This window comes from Clupea harengus, chromosome 26 (assembly GCF_900700415.2).
Source record: "Clupea harengus chromosome 26, Ch_v2.0.2, whole genome shotgun sequence".
Classification (NCBI taxonomy): Eukaryota; Metazoa; Chordata; class Actinopteri; order Clupeiformes; family Clupeidae; genus Clupea; species Clupea harengus.
This window is the reverse complement of record NC_045177.1, coordinates 1,729,584-1,748,981: the sequence shown is the minus strand read 5'-3', so window position 1 is coordinate 1,748,981 and position 19,398 is coordinate 1,729,584. Positions and strand designations below refer to the sequence as shown.

At 43.6% G+C, this 19,398-nt stretch overlaps 2 protein-coding genes and 1 long non-coding RNA gene across 3 annotated transcripts; all 3 read left to right on the top strand.

Moving 5' to 3' along the window:
* The first annotated feature begins 668 nt into the window (after positions 1 to 668).
* LOC116219708 (NLR family CARD domain-containing protein 3-like) lies at positions 669 to 4,294 on the top strand. The gene is made up of 3 exons (XM_031563441.2): positions 669 to 1,026; positions 1,461 to 1,595; positions 2,608 to 4,294. The coding sequence occupies exons 1-3, from the start codon at positions 771 to 773 to the stop codon at positions 4,224 to 4,226; spliced, it is 2,010 nt and encodes a 669-aa protein (XP_031419301.2). The 5' UTR covers positions 669 to 770; the 3' UTR covers positions 4,227 to 4,294.
* A 109-nt stretch (positions 4,295 to 4,403) lies between these two features.
* LOC122128891 (NACHT, LRR and PYD domains-containing protein 12-like) lies at positions 4,404 to 15,620 on the top strand. Its single transcript, XM_042703922.1, has 3 exons — positions 4,404 to 4,538; positions 4,849 to 5,025; positions 15,443 to 15,620. The coding sequence occupies exons 1-3, from the start codon at positions 4,435 to 4,437 to the stop codon at positions 15,618 to 15,620; spliced, it is 459 nt and encodes a 152-aa protein (XP_042559856.1). The 5' UTR covers positions 4,404 to 4,434.
* Positions 11,070 to 12,367, top strand: LOC116219834. Its single transcript, XR_004163320.2, has 3 exons — positions 11,070 to 11,171; positions 11,699 to 11,872; positions 12,208 to 12,367. It is a non-coding gene; the product is annotated as an uncharacterized LOC116219834 (long non-coding RNA).
* Positions 15,621 to 19,398: the final 3,778 nt, after the last annotated feature.

The window sequence follows — 19,398 nt, the reverse complement described above, 5'->3', positions numbered from 1 at the left end:
GCTTGTTGTGTGGGCTGCAGTGTTCAAAAGGCGTGTTGGCTAAAATTAACCAGAACTAACCGGAGACTGAACAAGTCAACGGATTTATGGACACACTGATCAGGGAAGACCTGTTCGCTTGGAACAAGGTGGACTTATTGTCCACGGAGTGAAGAGGACATTTTTAGTTTTATTGGGCCACATATTACAGTTACCAGTAAACCAAAGAGTGGCTAAACAAAAGGGCCTCTCTACCCCCCCAGCTTGCATTGAGGAGAACAGAATTGCATGACCCTTGTAATGTTCCTGGACAATTAAACACTGCCACCTACTGGATGCTTGTGTTAGAACAGCCACAGCTTACGGTTTCTTGAAAGCAAGTTGTGTTGACACACTTTTTTTCACTTTTGAAAGCTGCCAAAAATCACATGATAAGTTTACGCTCATGAGCAATCAGAGCAAAAGTTACAAATGCAAATCCTCTTTTTTGCAGGTATGAAATGACTATTGCAATTTGTTCTTTGCACTTTGTACGTCTTTGTATTTAAGACAATTCTACCTTCATAATCATATATTCTGTTCAATCACCTCGAACATAAACACACACACTCACAAGACATACACACACAAATAGAGAGAGGTAGAGAGAATTTCATTGTGAAAATTCAATGTTCAATGTTGCTCATGAAAGAAACATTTCTTTGGTTTTGAACATGAACTATCCCCCACCCATCTGGCCTTTTTGACCCCAAGCATCAAGTTCGTAGTGGACTTATAATCTGGACCCCACAATGACCGCAGCCTTGAGGGAAGTGCAGAGGAACACTCTGGACAACCTTACGGAGGACGATTTTAAGAGGTTCAAGCACCGCCTTCGGGACCAGGGACAAATCAAATGGGGAAAGCTGGAGAAGGCTGACAAAGATGACACTGTGGACTTGATGGTGCAGGTGTACAGCACGGGAGCTGGGGACGTCATGTTGACCATCTTGAAGAAGATGAACCACAACCAGTTGGCCATGGACTTGGAGAGAGATCTGGAAGAATGTAAGTGTGTAGGTCATAGTCTCTAATGAGGCGCATGTGTATGTAGGAAGAATCACATGTATTCATCATATCTGTTACTGCTAACACTCTCTTTCTCTTTGACTTTCTGTCTGCTTACTTTCTCTGGGACTCTTTCTGTTTCATTTAATCTCTGTCTTCCCACCTCTTTTTCTCTCTCATTCACCCCCTCTTTCTGTCTCCTCCTTCTGTCTGACTGGGTATCTATCTGTCTTTTCATTCTCTCTGTATCTTTCTCTGTGCCAATCTCCCCCTTTCCCTCTCTCTTCCCTTCATCTCTCTCACTCTCTCTCTGACCCCCCCCCCTATCTCCAACTCTCACTTTCCATTTATTTTTCTGCTCTTTCTTTCTCCCCGTCTCACTTTCCCTCACTCTCCATCTCTCTCTTTGCTATCCTCCCCCTCCTCTCTCTAAGTGGGAGGCCAACAGTGTTCCCCAGGTCTGGTCAGAGGGGATGGTGGGGTCAAAGTGGACATCACTGCTGACTCTGGAGGGATGGTGGACGCCCCAGCCTTGAGCGGAGGATCACCAATGCCACAACAAGGAGGGGGTAAGGACCCAATGTCGGACATTTCACATTTGGATCCAGCGGCATATTAGCTGCAATACACACACTCAAACGCAAATATTACACAAACCTTGCTGTATTTATGATATTTCTAAGTAGGTGAGACTTGGGGATTCCTAAGTTCTGAATAGGAAAAAGAAGAGAGGTTTTATTTGAAGTTTAAGTGCATAAGATGAGTTGGGTCTTCAGCTGCTTTGGGATTAATGCTGCAGAGCGTGTAGAGCTGGGAAACTCATCCCACCACAGTGGCACCACTGACGGTTTGAGACCTTTGGCTGACTGGTGTAGGGAGAGACCACCAGACTCTCTGCTCAATGGCAGCATGCACTGGTGAAGATGGACTGTAGACCTGGGTGAGGGTGTTTAGATAGGAGGATGTTGTTGAGGGGGTGTCTACCGTCTAGTGGAGCATCAGAGCTTAAGTCAGTGAAGAGAGATGAACAGAGGTGTGACGTGTCCTTTATTGCTAATACATTTTTTTTACCACTATGTATGGGATGCCGTTCAGGAAATATGTCTGTACTGGTTTGGTACAAATGCATTGGTCCCTTTGTCCACTTTATGGCTTGTTGGCAGGTATATTGGTTTACTTATATTGTTTTGTTTCTTTTGTATTATGCACTTGTATTGACTAAAACTGTTAGTTATGCGTTTCACATATAAATTTGCCAAGTTTCACATTCTTTCACATTCTTTCACATTCTGACACTTGAAGATTGATACTCAGACATGTAACGTTAAGTATAAGAATACATAAAGAAGGAAAAAGTAAGTTTATATATGCAACATGTTTAAAACAATGATAGCTGCTACTTAGTAGCTGCTACTAACTACAGAAATAACCACAGGAAAGGTCAAGTCAAATGCTACACTGATGATGCATACAAATCTAAAGAGTGAAAATCATGTCTTAAGATTAAGGTGTCATATGTAATATAAACAACCAGTTATTTCCCTATTTCATCATAATACATCTGAATTGTGTTGTCTTCAGATGACAATGCAGCAGAGGAGGTTATAAAGAAGAAAACATCACTAAAATTGAAGCTTCGGGAGCACCTGAAGAAAAGGTTTTCTTTTGTACATCAAGAGTCTGGAGTTTCTAATGTACAAGATATCTACACTGAGCTTTATATTGTAGAGGGCCGCACAGATGGAGTCAACAGCACACATGAAGTGTCTACAATTAACATGAGCCAGATTGGAAGAGGACCAAGCTCTGAGGATAAACAACAAGTACATTTGGCAAACATGTTCACAGACGGGTCCGCCACAAAGGTTTTGACTATGGGAGTTGCTGGCGTGGGGAAAACAGTTGCAGTGCAGAAGTTTGTCATGGACTGGGTTGATGAAAAAGCAAATCAAGATATAGACTTTATTTTTGTTCTTCCATTTCGAGAGTTGAACTTGAAGAAAGGTGAACGCTTCAACCTTCTTCAGCTTCTTCAGTTATTCTACCCAAATCTGGAAGATCTGGAAAACATCCCTGACTTGAGTGAATGCAAAATAATTTTTGTCCTTGACGGTTTGGATGAAAGTAGACTCCAGCTAGACTTTGGCAACTGGATTAGTAAACTGGGAGAAAAGTCATCAGTAGACATTCTCATAACAAGTCTCATTAAAGGTATGCTACTGTCCTCTGCACTCCTCTGGGTTACAACCAGACCAGCAGCAACCAGTCAGATCCCAAAAGAATGCTTCAACTTTCTGACAGAGGTGCGAGGATTCAATGACCTCCAGATAATTGAATTCTTTGAGAAAAACATAAAGAATCCAGAGAAGGCCAAGAGAATCATTGATCATATCAAGGAGAATAGAAGCCTCTACATCATGTGTCACATACCAGTATTCTGTCGTATTATAGCCAATGTGATGGACAAAATACTGGAAGATCAGAGCAAAGAAGAATCAACCAAAACGTTGACGGCATTGTACACATGGTATAGTGTCTCTCAAATAAAAAGAATGAATGACAAATACCCGGAGGACAAGGAGATGAGTGCAAAAGAAAAAGGGCAGCTCCTTGTTAAACTTGGGAAACTGGCATTCAAACATCTGGAGAAAGGTAGCCTCATCTTCTATAAGAAGGACTTGAAAAAGTGTAACATTGGTGTCGATTGTGGAGCTCTGAAGGCTGGAGTTTGTACACAGATCTTCAACTTGGAGAGTGCTTCAACTGGAGAAGACATTTTCAGCTTTGTGCACCTCAGTGTACAGGAATTCTTGGCAGCTCTTTATGTTCTTCATGAAGGAGTTCAAAGGGCAAATCCCTTTCCGAAGAACTGGAAAGAGAAGACCAGCTGGCTGTTCACACACTCAAGGTTTGACCTTTTCAAGATGGCAGTGGATAAGGCCCTGCAGAGCCAAAATGGACAATATGATCTTTTTGTCCGTTTCCTCCTCGGCCTGGCCGCAATGTTGGAGCCTGAAATCCGATCTCCCCTGAAGCAGGTCCTGCCACAGTTAGCTATCAGAGAAGAGAGTATCGAGAAAACAATTCAATACATCAAAGAGAAGATCAGGAAAGATATCTCACCAGAAAGGACCATCAACCTCTTCCACTGTTTGAATGAGCTAGGGGACAACTCACTGGTTGAGGAGATCAACAGGTAATTAATACAGACCATTTCAGATTCAAAGGAATTGGTAAAGAGCACAATTAGTAGAACATTGTGGCAACCATTGTCTTTTTAAATAAGAAGCTGATAAGAGGCTTTTTTAAGTATCACTAAGATTATGAATATTGTGTTTGAAATGTTACCCAGGTACATGAACTCAGCAGACTCCAGCCCAGTGTTCAGCTTTGGCTTATCTGCTGCTGATGTCAGCTGAAGACTTGGATGAGTTTGATCTGAGGAGATACCTGAGATCAGAGGAAGGGCTCCGGAGGATGCTTCCTGTAGTGAAAGTCTCTAGGAGAGTTTGGTGAGTACAGTTTAGGGTGAGTTCTGAGAGTAAAGCCTTGTCAACAACAATGATACAACTTGGGACTATTTTGGAAATGTATTCTGATATACGGAGAGAGATGCTTATTATTTTATTTTATAAACACTGAGTTATTTTAACTGTGTATGAATATGAATAAAAGAGTTAATAATTGTATATGCAACTTAGATACCTCGACAATATAATGTTTAATATTCATTTCTAAAAAGGCTAAATCAGTGTCAATGCTGAATAGTATCAAATGTGTACATACATATTATTACATACATACATAATGTTTTTTAAACAGGCTAATATCGTGTGGCCTCTCCAAAGCAAGCTGTAAGATGATGGCATCAGTGATGCAAGGGACACCTTCCCATCTGAGATATCTGGACATGGGTGAAAATCTTCTCCTGAAGGACGAAGGAGTGGAGCTGCTCTGTGACGGACTAAGAGATCCACAGTGCAAGCTGGAGATACTGAGGTCAGCTATGTGGCATGTAATAAACATGCGTGAGGCTACCACTGATCAAAATGTTAGCTGCCATTTCTTTCAATCAAACCAGAGGTTGCAAGCACATCGAATTAAATGATAATTATTCACTTCATTCATTTCATTAGCAAGACCAAGAAAGAAAAGAAAAATGGATTAATCAATAGCCCTATACCAGTATTGAGTATTGAAGAAGCATTAAGTGTGGAATTCCTATCCTGATCACACTGTCTGAGATGCACTCACATTTTCAGTCCCTGCACTTGCTGGCTATTTGTATCAGTGGCAGCTCTAACAACCACCAGCGATTCAAAGTGGCAGCAAAAAACTCTCCAGCGTCACACAAGCTACCAAGTTCCCTTTCCTCTCCACACTTTCCTCTCTCCTGCTTTCTTGTGCTCATCAGCTGTCTGTATGTACAGATCTGTCCTCTGTTATTACAGTAATTTGCATGAGAGCATGTGTACTTTGTGAAGGGAAGTTAAAATGTGTTGCATTCTTGGGTATTTCATTGAGCAGAGTGCTGGGGTCAGGCACAATGGGGGCTCTTGGAATGACAGGCCGATTCACTGCTTGTGAATCTTGTACCATTGGCCAGCCCTGAGAGGGTGGAGCCTTTTTGACAGGTAAAAAAAGTGTTACATGGGGAGTCTGGGCATGGTATTATCACTCCTTTATCTTTTAGCGCTTTGAACACAGGAACTATGCCTTCTATAGCCTCCCTTCTTAGGGGATATTGTCTTTGGTAAGGTCGATGTGAAACTTTAGGGGTTCTCTCAACAGGACCTACCACCCCTTATCTGGCCTACATCTGCAGGCCCTCTAGACCACAGCTATTCGGGGAGACAAGTTAACTCTGCTTCCTCCTCCGTGGTCAAACAAACAGTTTGTCATTCTGTTACTGCTCCCTCCCCCACTGTCTCATTAGGTCACATCGCCTTAAAACCGTGTGTTGTTCGACTAACCCCAACCCCCAACCCAGTCATCATATCTCTTCCCAATACATTAGCAGTGCATGTTTTTGAAACAATGATCTGTAATTTAACTCTGTCCTGTTTCAAAATCTTCAAAAGTAATGGGTTATGTGTAGGGCTGTCAGCGTTAACGCGTTAATCTATAAGATTAATGCGGCCGCGATTAACGCGATACAATATTTTAACGCAATTAACGCAACTTTAAAAAAAATAAAAAATAGATTTTTTTTTAATTTTTTTTTATTTTAATGCCTTTATTTGGATAGGACATGAAGTTATAACAGGAAGCGAGGTGGAGAAGAGGTGGGGAGAGGATTGGGAAATTACATCAGGCCAGACTTGAACCTGTGTCCCCTCGGGTAATGTAGCCCGTAAGTAGGGGACTTGGCCTACCATTTTATGGGAGATGATCGTCAACCCACACTCCATGACTTCTCTAGGAAAATAACTAGACCAGTCCGTGAAAAGGTTACTATTTGGGTTGCCGGTGACTGTCAGCCCATCAACATAGTTGAGGACAGTGGGCTGATTGAGGTGATTCGAATTGTTTCAGGGGAAATTCTTACAATTTGCCGTCGAGGGGCACCATTGTGCACCATTGTGTTTAAAAAAAATACAATTAAACAACAGTTTCTAAAATATAGCTGTCTGTCTGTGATTACTTGTTTATTTATAAGATTTAGTCTTAAGAAGAAAAAATAACTTTTAATCGCGATTAATCGCGATTAATTAATTTAAAAATGTGAGATTAATTAGTTAATTTTTTTTAATCGATTGACAGCCCTAGTTATGTGTATGGCTTTGCTTCAAGATGTCCGGAGGAAACTATTGGCTAACAGTCGAAGTTTTAAAGTGCAATCCTCTTGGTCCTCCCTAGGGTGAGATATGTCAGCGGTTACGCTTTTCATATCTCTTATTGTCCAAGCTCTATACACCCATACTGTAGAAGGCTGATCTGCAGCCCCAGCATTAGGGTTTGGCATCTCTATCATTGGACAGATCAGATCAGAGTCCTCAGACTCGTCGAGATTAGCATATGTTTTAACTTTCTAGCTGAGTTCTTTAGCTTTTTCTGATTTTGTATATGTCGTGATGTTCTAGGAGTGGTTTTTGCAGCAGCTTTTGTTACAGGGAGTGCTGGGTACAATTTTGGAGGATAGGGAGGGGGAGTTTGCTACTCTTCTTCTTCATCTTCCTCCTCCTCTTCATCTGATCTCCTACTCCTAGCCCTGCCTGCCTGGTGTATCATTATCTTAATTTTCGTTGTAAGCAATCGGCTGTTGTTGTTTACGTAGTCCCTAATGTTGCTTTACTGCTTCTTTATGCCATTCTTCTGCATATTTGAACCCAACTTTCTCTCCTTACTTTTTACCCCACAGGTTTTACCCCACAGGCCTCTACCTTCAGCTTCCCTTCAAATCCAAAATCTTTTTTTCCACTTATGTATATGTTGTACACATTGTAAACCAGCTCTCATGGCCATTCATTTCACATCACCCTCTAACCTCTGCCTTGGACGCACCTTTCCCCATCTTTTTTCCATGTTCGTCACAACTACCCTAAGGAGACAGGTATACCCCTGAAATGTACCCTAAAATGAGCGCTGTTACTGTTAGTGTACGCACAAAGACGAACATGTCACATATGTAACATGTCAACAGTTGACACATGTAGATGAGCAGTAAGCAAAGTAAGACAGAGGGAAGATTAATTTATTGTATTTTCTTCCCCAGTAATATTTGTATTGCAGGAATGACTGATGACTCATATGCATAAAAAACAACTTACTGCTATATTCCCCTTAGACATAAGGCCCATAGTCTGCTCTATAGATGTTGAATGCATTCTGTAGTGAGAACACACACAGGTACAAGGCCCTGATAATCGACCATGCACGTTGGTTGGTTTTGAAGCTGCAGTAGTCTTCTTGTAACCTTGAATGTTGAAAGTGTAAGTAACATGGAATATAAAACGGAAGATGACTGCATAATTACAATATCATTCACAAATAATTCTACCTGTGGTATCTCCCTGCAGCATACATTCTCAGGCTCTGGAGGCATTTTCTCACACTTGGCACAAATACACCTGTATCAGGAAAGACATTTAAAAATTGACAACATTGCAGGTAAAGTGTATTTGAATGTTGTGTTACAATTACAGACAAAAGTCGACAAATATAACGATTTAATGAGAAAACAATGTTTAAACGCTAATAAATGGAGCTAAACACCTCCTGCTTGCTCCATTACTGTTGTCAGATAACATTTTACTTCACAGCTGGAGCTTTTCTCGTGTACCAGGCATAATGGCTTTCCCGTTACTTGCATTTACATAAACACTTTTCGCAAACAGTAACTTACATAAACACACTGTATTTGTTACATACTCGTACATGCACACACTATTTACGTACTAGCATTACGATGCTCTCGACACCGACAACTAGACCGTATGACCTTAGCCAATGTACAAACAAAAAAAGAAATGTAGAAGTGACAAAGTTTACCTACCATTCAGAAACGTCCTGTTCAACCCTAAATTCTCTAACTTGTTCGGGAGGCTCTTCTTGTTTAGGGTCTGAACAATCTCCATCTCTATCTTCGTCTCCAGTAGCCATGTTTTTCAAAGCTAAACTATTTCAATGGGCAGCACATAACCACAGACGAGGGGGGAGGGGTTAGCTGGTTCATTAGCATAGGGGCTCAAAACAGGCTGCTGAGAGCAGGGCTGTTTTAGGCAGGGTAGAAAGGGTGCCGTTAATAATGATCCTTGTGGTATTTTGACCAAAGTATGTTACAGACATTTCATTTAGATCCCAAGGAACCATATCAACTTGTGGTAAAATGGGCATACGATGGGTCCTTTAACTCCGAGAGGAATCAGTCGGTTTATCTCCTGTGAACTTGTGGAAAACGACTTGTTTGTAGCTGGGCCCACAGGTGGCCCTCTATCTACTAACGGAGCCAGCTCATCTCACCGTCGTTCGCTGAATAGCAGGTTGTGTCTGACATCGTTATCTGAACCGTTCTCCACTGAACTGGTGGCAGCGAGCGCGGAGGTAACGTGAGCTGCAAGAGAACGCTCCCACCCTGGCTCGTGGATGGAGTGAAATCGCTCACGAGTCACTTTAACCTTTGACATTGTCCATTGGCAATGGTACATACACTGGGAATCATTTTGATGAATATTGTTAGGAACTTTATGCATATTTTAACACTTATTTGATCTACTTTGTTTCTTAACTGTTAATTATTAACTAAGGTTATGATTCATAAATACATTTTATATTGCTCTATTTAATTATATCCTGGGTGTATTATATACTGGGTGTATGCTAGTTTAATTATAGCTCATGAGTAATTTTTACTTAAAATGACACCTACACCCGCACCCTCGGTATGAGCTACGGTGATTAGCCTGCCGGTGGAGTCCATTGCAGCCTTCACTGCTTGCCTTCAGTTCGAGGAGCTGATGACCTCAGTGCACCAAGTTATAATGATAATGTGCTACTCAGCTCATTGCATTTCGTTTTTTTTTGTTATTGCTAGTTAAGTTACATATAATACTTAAGTTATAATGATAATAATACGAGCTTAGTCACACATAATGGTAAACAGGAATTTCAGCCAGCTCACCATCTACTGCTGAGAACCTAGGATCCTGTTTGTTTAACATTGCAATGTAACCAAGTACCTGTGATCATTAAAGGAAGCCTCAGACATAGGTAGTGCTTACTTTATGACCCTGGGGCAGAACCTACCAGTGAAATGGGGGTTGCACGCTGTTGGCTAAATTTAACTTCTAAACTCAAACTCCATAGAACTAAACATCAAAAATAGGCTAAGCATTATATTTGCTGAAAATAAATTGAATATTTCCATTAATGGTGCAGTTTGAGAACCAATGGCACATCTCGGGGGAAGTTGAAGTTGACGTTGACATTTCGTGTTTTGTATTGTCCGCAGAAACATGTTTCAGGGTCTTGTTTGACAAACTTGAAAATCAAAATAGGCAACGGTTAGGCTACAATGAAAAACGGCTTATTCCAGCTTGTGGGTATTGTAGCTTGCAACAGAATAACTGTGACCAGAGGAATCCTTGCATAAAATGACCGCAAAGCTTGATTTAAAGTCTCTGTATCATAATAGTCAATATCTGCAGACATTCCCTTCTCCACTAACCAGTCCTTGAAATCTCCAGTAGCCCAAGAAGTGCTCAGTTTGTTGTTTATTTCATGTCTGTTATTTTGTTGATGTCTTCCTCAATCTTTATGTCTCTTCCTCTTTTCTTCAGTGCTAGTTTCCCATTTTCATTAACTTTTTTAAAACTGGGCCTGCTTCCAGCGTTCAAATTTCCTGTACTCTCCATAAATATTGAAATTAATGGTAAAATCTTCCACTGTCCTTCTCAATATTTCACATGGCATGCTTTGCAAAATAACATTTTCAATTTGCATAATTTATAATACAGAAACAAAATGTTTCGCTATTTTCTTATTTCGCTTGTTGGTAATGATGGCCACTAGTACAGTGTGTGAGGCATGCTGTGAAGGGAAAAATACACTGAGGGGTGTGTATGTATGAGTGAGCTTGCCATGAGTGAACTATTGTGTGTGCATTGCAATTCCTGCAACTGATGTGTGTGAGTGTGCTCACAGGTACCTGTGTCTATGGGAGATTCAATGAGTGTGTTTGTGTGTGTTGAATCCCCACTGCAAACTGGAGGAGCTAGTGTGAGTGTAAACACTCTACGACAGAGCTGTGCATGTGTGTTGAATCCCCACTGCAAATTAGAGACATTAGGGTATGTTTTAACACACTACAAGAGAGCTGTGTGTGTTGTGTAGGTAGAGCTGTGTGTGTGAGTTTGTGTTGTATGGGTAGGGGGTGTGAGTGTGTGTTGTAGAGGTGTGTGTGTGTGTGTGTGTGTTGTGTAGGTAGAGGTGTGTGAGTGTAATAATCAGATGTGTCATTATGTTTCTCCCAGGCTGATGATGTGTTCCCTCACAGAGAAGAGCTGTGCTGCTTTAGCATCAGCTGCCAGATCAACCTCCTGCAGTTTGAAGCAGCTGGACCTGGGACGCAATAAGATTCATGATGCAGGAGTTCAGTATCTCTCAGACCTCCTCAAGAATCCCTACTGCAAACTCGAGACACTAAAGTGAGTGTTAACACACTACAACAGAGCTGTGTGTTGTATATGTAGAGGTGTGTGTGTGTGTGTTGTATGGGTAGAGGTGTGTGTGTGTGTGTTGTATGGGTAGAGGTGTGTGTGTGTGTGTGTGTGTGGTATAGGTAGAGTTGTGTGTGTGGTATAGGTAGAGTTGTGTGTGTGGTATAGGTATAGGTGTGTGTGCTGTTTGGGTAGAGGTGTGTTTGCTGTGTAGGTAGAGGAGTGTGTGTGGTATAGGTAGAGGCGTGTGTGTTGTCTAGATAGAGGTGTGTGTGTGTTGTCTTAGTAGAGGTGTGTGTGTGTTTGTGTTGTATAGGTAGATAGGTGTGTGTGTGTGTGTGTGTTGTGTAGGTAAAGGTGTGTGTGTATGTGGTGTAGATAGAGGTATGTGTGTGTGTTGTATAGGTAGAGGTGTTTTTGTGTTGTATAGGTAGAGTTATGTGTGTGTGATGTATAGGTAGAGGTGTGTGTGTGTGTGAGTGTAATAATCAGATGTGTCATTATGTTTCTCCCAGGCTAGAGCTTTGTTCCCTCAGAGAGAAGAGTTGTGCTGCTTTAGCATCAGCTGCCAGATCAACCGCCTGCTGTTTGATTCAGCTGAACCTGGGACGCAATAAGATTCATGATGCAGGAGTTCAACATCTCTCAGACCTCCTCAAGAATCCACACTGCAAACTAGAGACACTAGTGTGGGTGTTAACACACTACAACATAGCTGTGTGTGTGTGTGTGTGTGTGTGTCAGTGTGTGTGTGTGTGTGTGTTTGTGTGTGTTTAATCCCCACTGGAGACACTACAGTGAGTGTTAACACACTACAACAGAGCTGTGTGTGTGTGTGTTATGTAGGTAGAGGTGTGTGTGTGTGTGTGTTGTGTAGGTAGAGGTGTGTGTGTGTGTGTGTGTGTGTGTGTTGTATAGGTAGAGGTGTGTGTGTGTGTGTGTTGTGTAGGTAGAGGTGTGTGTGTGTTGTATAGGTAGAGGTGTGTGAGTGTAATAATCAGATGTGCCATTATGTTTCTCCCAGGCTAGAGCATTGTTCCCTCACAGAGAAGAGCTGTGCTGCTTTAGCATCAGCTGCCAGATCAACCTCATGTAGTTTGAAGCAGTTGAACCTGAGAAACAATACGATTCATGATGCAGGAGTTCAGCATCTCTCAGACCTTCTCAAGAATCCCCACTGCAAACTTGAGTCACTACAGTGAGTGTTAACACACTACAACAGAGCTGTGTGTATGTGTGTGTCTCTCTCGCTCTGTGTGTGTTTTGTATATGTAGAGGTGTGTGTGTGTGTGTGTGTGTGTTGTATTGTATATGTAGAGGTGTGTGTGTGTATGTGTGTGTGTGTGTGTGTGTGTGTGTGTGTGTGTGTGTGTGTGTTGCATAGGTAGAGGTGGGGGTGTGTGTTGTATATGTAGATGTGTGTGTATGTGTGTTGTGTTGTATATGTAAAGGTGTGTGTGTGTGTGTGTGTTGTGTTGTATATGTAGAGGTGTGTGTATGTGTGTGTGTGTGTTTGTGTGTTGTATAGGTAGAGGTGGGGGTGTGTGTTGTATATGTAGATGTGTGTGTGTGTTGTGTTGTATATGTAGAGGTGTGTGTGTGTGTGTGTGTGTATGTGTGTGTGTGTGTGTGTGTGTGTTGTATAAGTAGAGGTGGGGGAGTGTGTTGTATATGTCGATATGTGTGTGTGTGTGTGTGTGTGTTGTATAGGTAGAGGTGGGGGTGTGTGTTGTATAGGTAGAGGTGTGTGTGTTTTATAGTTAGAGGTGTGTGTGTGTGTGTGTGTGTTGTATAGGTAGAGGTGTGTGTTAAGGGTAGAGTAGAAGAGCGGTTGAGCTAGGTAGAAAAACTCTCAGGGGGACTTGCAGATGTAGTTTGTATGATGGGAATTTTTATTTTCCCCAAAAGGGCAGAATTAATAATGAAAATATTAAATAAAACAAAAGAGAGAGAAACAAATACTTTGTAAAAAGAAAAATAATTTGGCATAATAGCCAATTCAATGAATTGCAGTAACAGTCAACTTTACCACGTTCGCTGGTTTGAGAAATAATTTCTTAGGAGAGCTCTAACACTTACGTTTATCCAGTAGCAGTTCTCCCGACAGAATGAATAGACACGCTTAAATCGGGCCTAAACACGCCCCTACAATTGGCACAAACCAATATACCACGGTAAACAGGGGTGTCTCAGGTGCGTAAAACCAAGACCTTTAACAGCTATTAAACTAAATTCCACATGACTGGAAAAATGCACAGTAATATAATTATCACATTTGCTACATGAAGGCATAGCCAACTACTCATATAACAGCCTAAACAATATTAAAACGAATGCCGGTTTACTTCCGGTCAACCCGGAAGTCGAGCGTCATTTTAGTTTAGCGTTTATGCGCTGAACAATTTTAACACAAACAAACAGAAGACACAACACTGAACAACGGTAAGACAAACGATATGCAATATGAAATTGATGAGATTTTAAACTAAATAAACAAAACTTTTAACACAAGACATTGTATGGTGTGGTTATTTAAACGATGCGTACAAATGTATTTAAACTGTAGAGGTGTAATGTTTGTAGAAAGCAATTGCAGCATTCACGGAAGTTTGGATGATGAATGATCGGGTTAACAAACATAATGGTATATGGACACGGATAACAAACATAAAACACACACGGTTTATGTTTGTACATGGAAGCAGTGTATTACTGCCGTGACGGTCGCCATGCGTACCATCACAGTGTGTGAGTGTTTGTGTTGTATAGGTAGAGGTGTGTGAGTGTAATAATCAGATGTGGCATTATGTTTCTCCCAGGCTGAGGGAGTGTTCCCTCACAGAGAAGAGCTGTGCTGCTTTAGCATCAGCTGCCAGATCAAACTCCTGCAGTTTGAAGCAGCTGGACCTGGGACTCAATAAGATTCATGATGCAGGAGTTCAACATCTCTCAGACCTCCTCAAGAATCCCCACTGCAAACTGGAGGTACTAGGGTGAGTGTTAACACACTACAACAGAGCTGTGTGTATGTGTGAGTGTGTGTGTGTCGGTGTGTTTGTTGAATCCCCACTGGAGTGTTAACACACTACAACAGAGCTGTGTGTGTGTGTGTCTCTCTCACTGTGTGTGTGAGTGTTGAAGGCCCACTGGAGACACTACAGTGAATGTTAACACACTACAACAGGGCTCTGTGTGTGTGTTGTGTATGTACAGGTGTATGAGTGTAATAATCAGATGTGTCATTATGTTTCTCCCAGGCTTCAGGTTTGTTCCCTCACAGAGAACAGCTGTGCTGCTTTAGCATCAGCTGCCAGATCAACCTCCTGCAGTTTGAAGCACCTGAACCTGATAGGCAATGAGATTCATGATGCAGGAGTTCAGCATCTCTCAGACCTTCTCAAGTATCCCGACTGCAAACTGGAGACACTAGAGTGAGTGTTGATACACTACAACAGAGCTATGTGTGTGTGTTGAAGCATGCTTTGCACAATAACATTTTCAATTTGCATAATTTATAATACAGAAACTAAATGTTTCGCTATTTTCTTATTTTGCTTGTGGGTAATGATGGCCACTAGTACAGTGTGTGTGTGTTTGTATGTGTATGCTGTGAAGGGAGAAATACACCGAGGGGTGTGTGTGTATATGTGAGCTAGTCATGAGTGAACTATTGTGTGTGAATTGCAATCCCTGCAACTGATGTGTGTGAGTGTGCTCACAGGTACCTGTGTCTATGGGAGATTACATTAGTGTGTTTTTGTGCGTGTTGAATCCCCACTGCATACTGGAAAAACTAGTGTGTGTTAACACACTACCACAGAGCTGTGTATGTGTGTTGAATCCCCACTGCAAACTAGAGACATTAGGGTATGTTTTAACACTACAACAGAGCTGTGTGTGTTGTGTAGGTAGAGCTGTGTGTTGTGTAGGTAGAGCTGTGTGTGTGTTTTATGGGTAGAGGTGTGTGTTTTATGGGTAGAGGTGTGTGTTTTGTAGGTAGAGGTATGTGTGTGTGTTGTATGGGTAGAGGTGTGTGTGTGTTGTAGAGGTAGAGGTGTGTGTGTTTTGTAGAGGTTTGTGTTGTGTAGGTAGAGGTGTGTGTGTTGTGAAGGTAGAGGTGTGTGAGTTTGTTGAATCCCCATTGGAGACACTACAGTGAGTGTTAACACACTACAACAGAGCTGCTTGTGTGTGTGTTGTGTAGGTAGAGGTGTGTGAGTGTAATAATCAGATAATCAGTGTCATTATGTTTCTCTCAGGCTGGAGCGTTGTTCCCTCACAGAGAAGAGCTGTGCTGCTTTAGCATCAGCTGCCAGATCAAACTCCTGCAGTTTGAAGCAGCTGGACCTGGGACTCAATAAGATTCATGATGCAGGAGTTCAACATCTCTCAGACCTCCTTAAGAATCCCCACTGCAAACTTGAGAAACTAGTGTGAGTGTGAACACTACAACAGAGCTGTGTGTGTGTGTGTGTGTGTGTGTGTGTGTGTGTTGAATCCCCACTGGAGACACTACAATGAGTGTTAACACACTACAACAGAGTGGTGTGTGAGTGTAATAATCAGATGTGTCATTATGTTTCTCCCAGGCTGGTGTATTGTTCCCTCACAGAGAAGAGCTGTGCTGCTTTAGCATCAGCTGCCAGATCAACCTCCTGCAGTTTGAAGCAGCTGAACCTGGGAGACAATGAGATTCATGATGCAGTTCAGCATCTCTCAGACCTCCTCAAGAATCCACACTGCAAACTGGAGACACTAAAGTGAGTGTTAACACACTACAACAGAGCTGTGTGTGTGTGTATGTTATCACTCTCTCACTCTCTCGCTCTCTCTGACTGTGTTTTTGTATATCACCACATGGTGCTGAGTCAGGTTCTCACACAAGTCTGTGGCTCCCTGTGATGAATGAAGGATGATGCGGCTCAACACATTAATAATCGTTTATCTTCTAGGATGAATTATCAAACCTTCAGAAGGGAGAGTCCAGCAGCAGCAGCCTCTGCTAGTAGCGGGTAAAACGGCCCCAGCAAGGTCAAGTGAAAGTGACATGTTGGCTTCTAGAGCCATCCAGGTGAAAAAGTGAGAACCGTACACCCAAAATATAAGAGCCGTCTGTCTACATGATGATGGACATTGATCTTCACGGCTGGAATAGTCCTTCATGAATGTCCAAACATGGATGATGGAGGGAGGGAACCAGAGAAGGACGACACAGAAGGAGCAAGAAGACGACCCCACACGCCAGCATGATCCCTTCGGGGGTCAGCAGCAGACTTCGCTCATGCGCTCTAAATTGTTCATTGGACTTTTTTGCAGGTTCATTTAGGAGACTTAACATGATGCACTGAATGATTGTTTCAGACCCTTCAGGAACTGGCTCCCCTCTGTTTGTGTAAATAAAGGAATGACCTCTCAACTAACTTCAGACTTCCGACTCTTTGTCTAGAGATTTTCCACTACACCAGTCAAAGGCCCAGCAGGTTATCTGTCATTTAAAGGATTCTGTAGAAGGCCAACAAGATATCTCTGTTTTGCATTCTCTTATATAATTATATTATGTGATGTATATATAATTACTTGGACAGTTTGTATGCAACATCCTTACATGTATTGTCAAGTTACAGAATATTTTTTTCTCTAAAATGTTGGTAGTTTTGTCTTTTCACTGGTTTACAGAAGAGCTAAAGTAAGGGCATCCTGTTCGCTGGGACCAAAACGCCCCTCCAGTTCCAGTATAATAATAGTATATATGTAAGGCCCTTTAATAATTATATGTGTTTGAAGTAACTACAGTTAACATGATGCCTTTTACTTTAATTAGTAACAATGGGCCTCATTCTCGAACGCAGTTGAGAAGAATTTAAGAAGGAATTTCTTCTGAACTCCACTTCGGTTGATTTAGGAAAACATTTGGCATTCATGAAAGTTTTCTCATCTGGGATTTCTTCTGAACTTCACTTCTTCAGGCTTGTGTGTGGGGCCTGTGTGTGTGTGGGGCCTGTGTGTGAGGCGTGTGTGTGAGGCGTGTGTGTGAGGCTTGTGTGTGAAGCATGTGTGTGTGTGTGTGAGGCGTGTGTGTGGGGCCTGTGTGTGTGGGGGGCCTGTGTGTGTGGGGCGTGTGTGTATGGGGCCTGTGTGTGTGGGGCCTGTGTGTGTGTGGCGTGTGTGTGTGTGTGTGTGTGTGGGGCCTGTGTGTGTGAGGCGTGTGTGTGTGTGTGTGAGGCGTGTGTGTGTGTGTGTGTGTGGCGTGTGGGGGGGCCTGTGTGTGTGGGGCATGTGTGTGGGGCGTGTGTGTGTGTGTGTGGCGTGTGGGGGGCCTGTATGTGTGGGGCGTGTGTGTGGGGCGTGTGTGTGTGTGTGTGTGTGGGGACTGTGTGTGTGAGGCGTGTGTGTGTGTGTGTGTGGGGCCTGTGTGTGTGAGGCGCGTGTGTGTGTGTGTGTGTGTGGGGGGGTGTGTGTGTGTGGGGCGTGTGTGTGGGGTGTGTGGGGGGCCTGTGTTTGGGGCCTGTGTGTGTGTGGCGTGTGTGTGTGTGGCGTGTGTGTGTGTGTGGCGTGTGTGTGTGTGTGTGTGTGTGGGGGGCCTGTGTGTGTGTGGCGTGTGTGTGTGTGGGGCCTGTGTGTGTGTGGCGTGTGTGTGTGTGTGTGTGTGTGGGGCCTGTGTGTGTGAGGCGTGTGTGTGTGTGTGTGGGGGGCGTGTGGGGGCCTGTGTGTGTGAGGCGCGTGTGTGTGTGTGTGTGTGTGTGGGGGGTGTGTGTGTGTGGGGCCTGTGTGTGTGGGGCCTGTGTGTGGGGTGTGTGTGTGTGGGGCCTGTGTGTGTGTGGGGCCTGTGTGGGGGTGTGTGTGTGTCGGGCCTGTGTGTGTGTGGGGTGTGTGTGGGGTGTGTGTGTGTGGCCTGTGTGTGTGTGTGGGGCCTGTGTGTGTGTGTGGGTGTGTGGGGCCTGTGTGTGGGGCATGTGTGTGTGTGGGTGTGTGTGTGTGGGGCGTGTGTGTGTGAGGCTTGTGTGTGTGGGGCCTGTGTGTGTGTGGGGCATGTGTGTGTGAGGCTTGTGTGTGTGGGGCCTGTGTGTGTGTGGGGCCTGTGTGTGTGTTTGGCCTGTGTGTGTGTGGGGCCTGTGTGTGTGTTTGGCCTGTGTGTGTGTGGGGCCTCTGTGTGTGGGTGTGTGTGTGTGGGGCCTGTGTGTGGGGCGTGTGTGTGTGAGGCATGTGTGTGGGGCCTGTGTGTGTGTGTGTGTGTGGGGCCTGTGTGTGTGTGTGTGTGTGGGGTGTGTGTGTGTGTGTGTGGGGCGTGTGTGTGTGGGGCCTGTGTGTGTGTGGCCTGTGTGTGTTGTGTACCAGACCCAGCCACTGAGTCCTACAGAGAAGAGTGTCTCAACCCGAAAGCCTCCAGGGTCTTGTAATGTGGTATCCCTCTACTACATCACTTCTTGTGATGCCACGCCACAACACAAACACACACAAACACACAGACACACACTCATTCTCTCACACACAAACGAACAAACAAACAAGGCTGACTTCAGGCAGTTTATTGTGACACAAACGACACACAGCAACACCCACGTGCATTTTAGGTGGCGACACAGGACACAGACACACAAACACACACACACGCAGGCCAAGGTCGACGTGAATTTTACTTCTGCATTTTTCCCATCCCTGACTGTCCTTCATCCAGGACCTCAGGAGCAGTGGGTAGCCTTTAGGCCAAGTGAACGGACAGAGAGCGTTCTGTTCTTCTGCATGTTTTTCTGGTGGGGTTCTTAGTGGAGGAAACCCCTTGTTAACACGGGGAGAACATGCAAACTCCACACAGAAAGTTCCGGGAAATAGCCCACCTGAGCACTGAAGGCCTGGGGAGAACAGCGCCCCATGCGGAAATCGAACCCAGGACCTTCTTGCTGTGAAGCGGCAGTGCAAGTACCTGAGCCACTGTGTCACACACACACACACACACACACACACAAACACACACACACACACTCACACACACTCACACACCACACATACACACACACACACACACACAGACTCAAAGACACACACACACAAACGCACACACACACACACACAGACACATACACACACACACACACACAACTACACACCCATTCACACACACACACACACATACACACACACACACACACACACACACACACAATCACACTCACACTCACACACAAACTCCCTCACACACACACGCACACACACACAC